We start from the raw sequence: 10278 nt of genomic DNA on the forward strand, positions 1-10278 counted from the left end.
AAAGTCACATTGCCTATGAAACATCGGTAAGATGTATTCAAAAATGTACGTTATATTGTCTCTCAAAGCGGCTTAAATGATAAAAAGTAGCCACTGGTTTCGTTCTTTCATTCTCCAGCTTCAGGCAGCAACACAGGTTAATGAAATGAGAAAGATTCAAGGCATTTAGAAACTAAGAATAATTTTTTTCAGAAATGGTTTCAAACGTTTAAAAGTATATGACGAACCTTATTGGAAGTTTATCAGATTAAGTTAAATTACGCTGCTGGATGTTCGCTGCGCTTTTATTTACTTCTTTCATTTAGAACCCGATAAAGATTTGAAACGGACCGCAGAAGAAGAATCGCGATGGACGCGAAAAACAAATTGAATTTCTTACCATTCGTCGTTTTATGCCTCGTTACCGTCGCCGTTCGTTCCGACACTCGTTATCAGAAATTCACTCGCCTTCCCGAATGTTCGAAACTTGAATCGAGCAGAAATTCGCAAAACCGATCGGAGAAAAAAGTTCGCAGCGTTTTCGAGTGCGGAACTAATTGCATGAATGATGAGAAATGTTCGGCCTTTTCCTTCGCTGATGGCGGAAATTGTTATCTACATGACGTCACTATGGACGATGACCCATGTAGCGTTACTGGCAGAACCGTCGACTACTACCAGGTAAGATCTTATATCTCCGTATCTTATATCGAAGATCCGCAATATCGAATGTTTAACATCGGAAATCTGTTACAGTGGCGTTTAGGGGGAAAATACTTCAGGCATTAAATGAATCTTATTTGAAAATGAAGATCGCGGTAGAAGCATTCTACCTCCGAAGCGTCGGCGAACCTACGAGCAATCATCTCTTGAGATGAAACCCATTTTCGTTATTAAATTGACAATGTTGTTGGCCTTTTGAATATACGCAACTCAAACAACGATTGAATTAATAATGAAAAGAAGGAGAAAAGCCACAGACATGCCAGTGATAGTCGATATGGAATCAAAACTAGTTTCTTTCTGTTCCAGATAAATGAACAGACAAGCAGCGATATGAAAGGAGCTAACGGTGAGAATAAAGAAGTTTCCAGTTTCTAGGCGCCATTTTGTGGCGGTCCCTCGAGGTCCCCATTGTAGCGACGATTTGCGCTCATTTTTAAAACATAAGTTTAGATTGAATATCATATAGTTCTGCAGTCCCTTGCTCGATGAACTTAAGTTATACGGCATTTTAAAGGAAATGAAATGCAGATATTTGCTGGCAATTCTTGGAATGTTTGAACGCAACAATATTGAGAACAGTGCTGATGTGAAACCAAGGACCGCATATCTTAACCGCGCGTAAATGAAATCGCAATATCTATTAATTTCAAAATATCTAAGTATATCTTGAAGCTATATTTCCAATTTTCACAGAGGTTAAAGAGGGTTATTTGCAGTTTAAGCCTGCGTTGAATTATTTTGAATATCTTTCCTGACGACTGATCTGTACCCGCTTGAGTTTGAGATTACGCGCAAAAGGGGTCTCCCACTGCGCACCGCCATTTCACTGAACACAGTTTCCTTTCGATTTGCAAATTTCACAAAAAAGTTCGTTGATAACGAATAATGCAATACGGTAAGTAATGACAGGTTTAGTAATGAAGGAATCTCGTCTGTACATGTAAGATGTGGTTGAAAGTCAAGCGACATGACAGGCACTTAGAAATTATCCAAACTTCAGTCGTTCAAAGATTGCACGTTAAAGGACTTCAAGGCCCGGTTGCACAGTCGTGACTTAAGTCCAAGAGTGGTCTTTTTAAGACTGGTCTTTAGTTGTTAGATTGGCTTTACAAGTAAGTTGGTCTTATACTGGTCTTAAGTCTAAGCCATGACTTTGCAACCGGCCCCAAGTGTTTAAGAAATGAGCCTCGTCGAAAAATAGGCAAGCATATAAGACGGTTTAGGTATTTGTAGTTTGAGGGAATTTACGATTATTTCTTTTTCGAAAATTAATTTCAGATGCTGACGTATCGCCATCGCGCAAATTTCGTTATTTTTTCGACTTCGAGAAAGTTGACGCCGAGCGAGGAATTGTGTTCGGCGATGGAGCCAATATGACCGCAGATGATGGCACAAGCAGGATCAATCTTACGCTAAAGGAAGGTGTAGACAACAGTCAGACAATAGCGTCTGGTCTCACTCGTCAAGCGTTTTATCTGCGTTATGGCGACGTAATGGATGACATAGCTATCAAAAACTACACGATTTCGTTTCTCGTCAGCGGACGTTTCGGTGACGTGGTTATCGAACATAAAAGTCAAATGGCACGCATCAGTCTGAGTGCATATGGCCGGTGTCAAAATCTAACTTCGAAGAAAATAATCAGTTACAATTTCGATACGATTCGCGATCTATTCGTCGATGATAGCTGGGTTTCAGTGAGATGTGTGAACGGCGCTCTGTACGTCAACGATATTCAACTAAGACCGTTTGCCGAGTATACGCCGAGTCAGATTGGTATGCGTTCAAATCGCATGAGCCCTAAATTGGCAGCTCAGGTTAACAAGACAAATCTTTATAATATCATCATTGGCGAAATTGCTTGTATTGATGATTATGAAATGGAGATTTGGGATTAGTTAATAGGCTATCGGTAACGTTACTGCGGCAATCAAGGCTTCCGTGATAATCCGCCAGGTTCGCTAGCGGTTAGTCGATATTGCTCAACGCTTCAATTAAGATTAATAAGAAATGCCCGAATAGTGAATGTCATAGCTTGATTTTAATGTTGGGATTGGGGCTAGTCGCACAATAAAATGCATATCACCGCCAGGTATATTTTGTGGTATCTGGGTCATTCTCTTCATCGCGTCTCGCGTATATAATAATTCACAAAGCTGTCACGTGGTGGCAGAAAAGAAGTTGTCTAAACCAGTTTTTTGGTGGATGTCGATCGTCGTTAAGGTTTAGAATCAGGTAAGCTTAATTAAATGTACTAACGGGACCCATTTCCGGAACGAATTTATGGTTTTTACAGATATCATGCAGTATGTGGTCATGAACTTTTGAATACCTTCCACTGATTTGAAATGATGAAAGTTTCAATGGTTTTAAACTACTCTCATAACATACCGCCCAAATGATTAGAAATGCATTGGCGTCCATTAGCTTTAAGCTGAAATAGGAGTAGGCCTCGCCTCTGGCAGTCGAGATTATACTTGGTACTTTGAAACTCAGTTTTGTCAAAATCGTGAAAATCCGACTCTTTACTCACAGTCGGAGCTTTTCCCAAGTTGTAGAAAATCTTTAAGTCCCATAATCACCACTAAAGCCAAAGTGAGACATCTTGATTCGTAAGAATTCGTAAGACTAAATACTCACTAACTATTCAATATTTCTTATTCTTTTTATGTGATTGATCGATTCATTTTTATTTGATTTGAATTTTGTATTCCTTACAAACCGACCACACCCTGTCGGGAACGAAACAAGGGGTTTAATTTTGAAAACCGAAAATCGAGAACAGTAATCGGTCCAATTTACTATGAAATTTTGGTTCCGGATATTTTGAATAATCTTCCAACCAGCCTGAACCAGACGGATTGGGGTTATATGTCTTAATCGTAATGGTCGTTTTTCAGTTCTAATGTAAACGTAATGCCGATTGTTTTGTGACGTTCATAGTTTGATTTCGAAAATAGAACCAATTTTTCAATTCTTAATTAAAACGATCGACTTAATAAACGAGACATCGAACGGCACATCTTTCGATCATCGCCGACCACTCTTATAGCAAATGGTTCTTTGGGGGTTCTACAAAAAACCTCTTCGCACATACCCTGGGAGCCTTCAGTGCCTAAAAGTGATATTCATGGTATAAATGGGTTCTAGTGAAAGATTCTCCAAAGAACCCACAACTCCCATTCCATTTAGAACACAATGAAAACCTTCGTTCCTGAGGTTGATATCAGGAAGTTTCAAGAATAGCAAATCATTTATTTTACAAAAATTTATTAACTTTGAAATAAATCATTTGAAATCTTTGAAATCAACTAGGAAAAAACATTTTTTGCATTATATACCAACACTAAAAAACCCTGCTTGATATTTTTGTGTGTGGTTGAAAATCAGCAGGGTTGTATGTACAAAAACGGGATAACTGCGCTCCTTAAAATCAGTTATCATAGATACACGGTAAGCGACAAAAATTACATGTATCCGGAGTATATGCAATGCATACGCTGATATCGAAGTCTTTCATTTAATCAAGTGAAAAAGTATCGGCTACGCCTTGATGCCATCGGTCACATAATCAATGATTTTGGAGCCTCTTTCAATCGACGATGGGATAAGAGGGGGTCATTGGAAAAGATATATTGTACAAGGGTTTTGCGGTGTACTAATATTATGCAGAAAATAAGTCGAGGCAAATCTATGAGTATGTGAACCACGCCTATCGCCTTGGAAACGACGATCGTCACGCCAGAAATGCCGAACATTACCGAATACACAAGCCGCGGATACATTGACACAAGCGACGCACGTCGTCATGGAGAAATCAACAGCTGCGTGCGCCCACAATTCAGGCTTGTTACTCCGAGATAAAAACATGAAAAATACTAACGAAGAAAATATTGGCGCCTGGTGGAAAAATGTAGAATGTAGTAATATATACATATAGGTGAAATGTGACATGGAGGTTTGTGTATTAGGGGATTTTTCATGTAACTAGGGGTCCAGGGACACCATGGTCACTTTGGATATGGTTAGTAAGACTGGGGCCGGTTTCTGCTGGTGTATATATTAAAGTTAGGCATCACCCACAATATGTGAGCTGTCATTAAGTAAATGTTTAAACTTTTCACTTGGTGTCAATCTATGGGTTATATATTATTTGCAATAATTTGTCATTATCAAATTTGCTGCCTTTAGGAATGATAGAAAAGACGCAGCTGTTTTATGTTTACAGCTCTGCCTCGTAGCTTACAGTATTGAAGTGGGTTAATCGCTTCCAACTGCTGGTTGTAAACTACAATGCACATGTTTCGATGACGTTTTGTGCGACTGTTTAACATCTCTCATCTCAAGTTATCAATATCTCCGTTCTCAAAATAATTTCTTATTTCTAATCTCAAAATGATTCTTAAGTAAGCTCTTTTGAAAATTCCTGACAAATGTTTAGTGTATACACCGTTTGTGTTGTACTTTCTATTTGTTTGTCCGTCCATTTGTTTGTCATGTTTTTCAAGTTTTCATTAAAATGAAATTTATAATCTATTTCCGAATGCAACATCCTTACTAAACAAACTAGCATTATACAGGTAACGTCTATTTCAAATGTTTATACGTAATTACAGACAGGAATGATATGTGGTAAATCTACGCAATGGATCGCCAGATACGAATAGAAAATAAGTCCCACAATCACAGGATCGAAAAAGTTTTTTTAAAATCGAAACTATTAGAATTTATTAAAAACCCGAATTTTCGGTTTTATTCTAAATGTTAACTCGTAGTTACTCTTGAAAATGGTTTTTAGTATAAAACCGAAAATTCGGGTTTTTAATAAATTTTAATAGTTTCGATTTTTTTTAAAAACATTTCGATCCTGTGATTGTGAGACTTGATCGGACAAAAGTGAATCCATATCATTTACCAACATCAGAAACGTTAAGCATATGCTCAGGAGTGCTACAAACTATTTTTGAAATCTAAACTGCAAAGATACAATAAATTGAACCTATACAATCAATATGAATTTGACGTTGGAACACTGCTTACTTTTGGATGTACCCAAATTAGTGCGCACAATTTCGAAGATAACCGTAGCCGAAAGAGCATTGGTTACAACGTGGTAGAAGACAAACTACATTTTCTACTTGAATGTGCAAAACTGAGTGAGTTAGGAGAAGGCCTTTGGGTGGAATTTAGAAAGCATTCTCCTCTTCAAGAACGATTAAGCCAATTCCGAAAAATTCAAAATTATCACGTGTTCCCCAAATCGGCCAAAGCTCTCGGAAAATTTATCTGCTTGGGCTTCGAACATTTGTAAATAGTTAAATATTGTTATTGTTGTTAATTTTTCATACTTTATTCATATTTTGTAACCGCTTTTATATCATAATTTCTTATTTATTTTGTATTTTATCCTTTTATTGTTACAAAACCTGAAGTGTATAATAAATTGCCCAAAGGACAGTAACGATTAATTAAGCTGAATCGAATTGGGTTATCGTATTCAAGTCCCCCGCGACTGAATGTATCAAATTTGTTCCGATATTTTTGACGGTTACCAGGATCGTTTTTAGCCAGATGTTTGATTTCTTTTTCATTTCCTTTATCTTTCAGCTGAACAAAGAATAATGAGGAATTGTCAAAGATCTCCGCTGAAAATCTGCGCTATAGTTGTCAGTATTTTGGCAGTTGGTACTTTGCTGTTTTCTTTGCAATTCGAGATGTTTAATTTGACTAAGCATAATTCGCTAGCTGGAGTAGTCTATAAATATGTCATGCAAAGGTCAAATGCGCTAATCGTCTATCCACTGGACGTCAAAGAACCGGACTCGCCGGAAATACCGTGTGCAACGCAAAAAACCAAATATTCCGGGTCGACTCCAATATGTGTTTATAACGCGACAGTTGACACGATCGTGTCCAATGCTATATTGAAAAATGGGGCTTGGGAACCTCACCTAACCGGACTCATGGAGGAACTTTTCCGTCGCGACCCACATTTGAACTTACTCGATTTCGGGTCGAATATCGGCGCTTTTACGGTAACGGCGCTAAAAAGCGGTCGTAAAGTCGTCGCGGTCGATCCTAAAGCGGGGAACCTGCGCCGAATCAGAATGTCGATTCATAAAGGTAATCTGACCGGCGCGGTTTTAGTACAGAACGGTTTATCGGACTTCCGAACAACGGCGACTTTTCATCAACATCACAGCAACAACGGCGGTTTATACCTCACTGATAGCAATTTGAATTTAACGTATGGTTATAACGCCGCAGTGAAGTTTCAAGTTAGAACGATTTTAGTGACCGATTTGATACCGTTGATAAAATTCAAACGAGCTATGATTAAGATAGATATTCAGGGTTTCGAGTACAAGGCTTTTCGAAATCTCGATGCGTTATTGAAAGTTTTAGATATACCCTTTATACAAATGGAATGGGTGATGGTTAAGTTAGGAGAGACTGGTAATCGTATGGTAGCGCTGATGTATAAACTGGGCTATCAATGTTTTCAGAGCGTATTAAATGGCGCTCCTTGTCCGGGTAATGACCACACTAAATGGCCGTATGACGTAGTTTGGGTGAGAACTGATGCCACTGTTTACCCTGGAGCATATGAAGCTATTCGTATTTGGAACGGGAAGCCACCAGTCACACATATAACGACAGCTTCTCCAATAAACGGCGTCGCAATCGTCTATCCACTCAACATCAAAGAACCAGACTCGCCGGAAATACCGTGTACAGCGCGTAAAACCAAATATTCCGGGGTGACTGCAATATGTGTTTACAAAGCGACAGTTGATACGGTCGTGTCCAAGGCTATATTGATAAACGGGGCTTGGGAACCTCACCTAACCGAACTTATGGAGGAACTTTTCCGTCGCAATCCTAATTTGAACTTACTCGATTTCGGGTCGAATGTCGGCGCTTTTACGGTAACGGCGCTAAAAAGCGGTCGTAAAGTCGTCGCGGTCGATCCTAAAGCGGAGAACCTGCGCCGAATCAGAATGTCGATTCATAAAGGTAATCTGACCGGCGCGGTTTTAGTACAGAATGGTTTATCGGACTTCCGAACAACGGCGACTTTTCACCAAGACCCTGGAAACAACGGCGGGTCATACCTCACCGATACTAAACTGAATAACACACACGGTATAATAGCAAAAGTGAAATTTCAAGTTAAAACAATTCTAGTGACCGATTTGATTCCAGTGATTAGATTTAAACGAGCTATGATTAAGATTGATATTCAGGGTTTCGAACTGAAGGCGTTTCAACATCTCGAGTCGTTTTTAAAAACGGTAGATATTCCGTTTATACTGATGGAATGGATCTGGGTGAAGGTCGGAGAGACTGGTAAACGTATGGTAGCGCTGATGTATAAACTGGGCTATCAATGTTTTCAAACCGCTCTGAACGGCGCTCGATGTCCGGGTAACGACCACACTAAATGGTCATATGACGTAGTTTGGGTGAGAACTAATGCCACTGTTTACCCTGGAGCATATGAAGCTATTCGTATATGGAACGGGAAACCAAAACCTTCCTAGAGAGAGATACCGGTCAGGTGTTCTTTGAATATATATTCTTGTACACAAATTTCGATTTATATACATCACGAAGCTAAAACTGCAATTTTTGCCAAGTGAAAATGATATCTTAAATGATATCTGCGAGAAAACAGGCATTGTGCTGTCACCAACTTCTGACGTGCCATTCGGGTATAGATTCAATACATCTGTCTCGATTTATATGAATGGTTGTTTGGTTAGCATGCATGGACGTATAAGCTAGATGAAGAAAAAACTCCACAATGACTATGATTATTTGACCTAATTCTATTCTTCCGGAAAAGCTGATTTCTTAAGCAGTTTTTTACAAAACAGCGGTTAGCGACAATAATGACAATTTATTCCGCCTTAGATTTATATAAAATATCATCGTGTTTACAAGCAATTGGAATATCAGGGGTTCAGCCAGAGGTCGTGAGGTCAACACACCACTCGCCACCACAACTAATTTTTTTTCTTATAAATGGGAGATAGAAAAGCATTCTTAGCGAAAATAAATAACAACATAAAACCAGCAAAAAAACAATTCGAAATAAAAAAGTTAGCCGATGTTACAAAAGAAATTGAACATAAAATATTAAAATTAGAAAAGATAAAAACTAAATATGGAGAGAAAGTATCTGCAAATTTTAGTTACTGTAATGTTCGTACAACGCGAGAATTTAAAGTATTTGTACCTGATAAATGGGTTTCATTGAGTAAAGATGAATTAACAGATTTAGAAGGATTTAAAATAATCTATCATGGAAAAAATGAAGACGGTCATCATGATTTAGAAATTGTTGATTAAATAAAAAAAATTAAATAATAGAAATAATAAAATAATAAAATCAATTTAATATCTAGAATCCGAAATGACCTATCTGGACAATTTAGTTGCTCCTCATAGATAAACAAAAGTAGTGAGATATTTAATTGATTTAAAATATTGTTTAATGAATTTAATTTTTTTTTGCTTTTTTTCTAAAATATTAGTCCATTTTTTGTATAGTGAACTTTGGAATTTCAACAGTAGTAAAATTTCATTTGATCTTTTATACCAACTACATCCAATCAAAATGAATACAATTACAAATCCAGCTGCAAAATATAGTAGAAATAACAATATTATTACCATTATTATTAACATTTCCATTGTTTATTTTTTCTTTTATAGCTTTTTTGAATTCTCTCGATTTAATTCCTAATTGCCGAGACCATTCAATTTGTTTTCGAGTTCTCGGTTTTTTCTTCACAGTTAATTCCTTCAATTCTTTTACCACGCTCATTTATTGTAGATAAATTTTTACTTTCAATATTTGAAATATTTGATGTTATAACTCCAGTTGATAATAGCGTCATAAATCCACCTTATTGAAATGATAAATATCCAATCCATTTATTTAATTCAGTCGTAACTAAATAATCATTTTTTAAATCGGAATATAATCTATTTTCATCTTGAATTGGTAGCATATAATTACATAATTTACTATAACCTTTTACTACATTTTCTGATATTGCATCATTGATTCTAGCTATTCTTGCAGTTTCATAGATCTTAAATAATTTAATAATTTGGTCTGGTTTCATTGTATCTAATTCATTATACGTTAAATTCTTACCAATAAAATTTTTACATTTTCCAGACGCTATAAATATATCTAATTGATGTTTGCGATAAAGATAATATTCAAAATTATTATTTGTAGTAATATCATTTAACGTACTATTATCTGGAGTTAATTTTGTTTCTGATATACCTATATCATCCAAAGTTTTTTCAATTTGAACATCACTATTCTAAGATTCTATTTTCTTTTCACCTCCCATTTATATAACAAAAGAATTAGTTGTGTTGTTGCAACTAGAATTTAACTAGAATGTAAATAAAAATATAATAGATTAAAAAGCTAGTTGAATTTGAATGAATTCATATTTAAATGGGTGTTGTAATCGAAATGGTAATTTAGATCTTTTATTATTTTTCAATTTAACCATATATTCATTATGTAAATCATGCGGAATA

The 10278-nt window shown here is 36.6% G+C and overlaps 1 protein-coding gene across 1 annotated transcript; it reads left to right on the plus strand.

The window, feature by feature from the left end:
- Positions 1 to 2906: 2906 nt before the first annotated feature.
- LOC141909773 (uncharacterized) lies at positions 2907 to 9344 on the plus strand. The gene is made up of 2 exons (XM_074800379.1): positions 2907 to 2940; positions 6313 to 9344. Exon 2 carries the CDS (start codon positions 6327 to 6329, stop codon positions 8247 to 8249), a length of 1923 nt encoding a protein of 640 aa, XP_074656480.1. The 5' UTR covers positions 2907 to 2940; positions 6313 to 6326; the 3' UTR covers positions 8250 to 9344.
- Positions 9345 to 10278: the final 934 nt, after the last annotated feature.

This window comes from Tubulanus polymorphus, chromosome 8 (genome assembly GCF_964204645.1).
Source record: "Tubulanus polymorphus chromosome 8, tnTubPoly1.2, whole genome shotgun sequence".
NCBI lineage: Eukaryota > Metazoa > Nemertea > Palaeonemertea > Tubulaniformes > Tubulanidae > Tubulanus > Tubulanus polymorphus.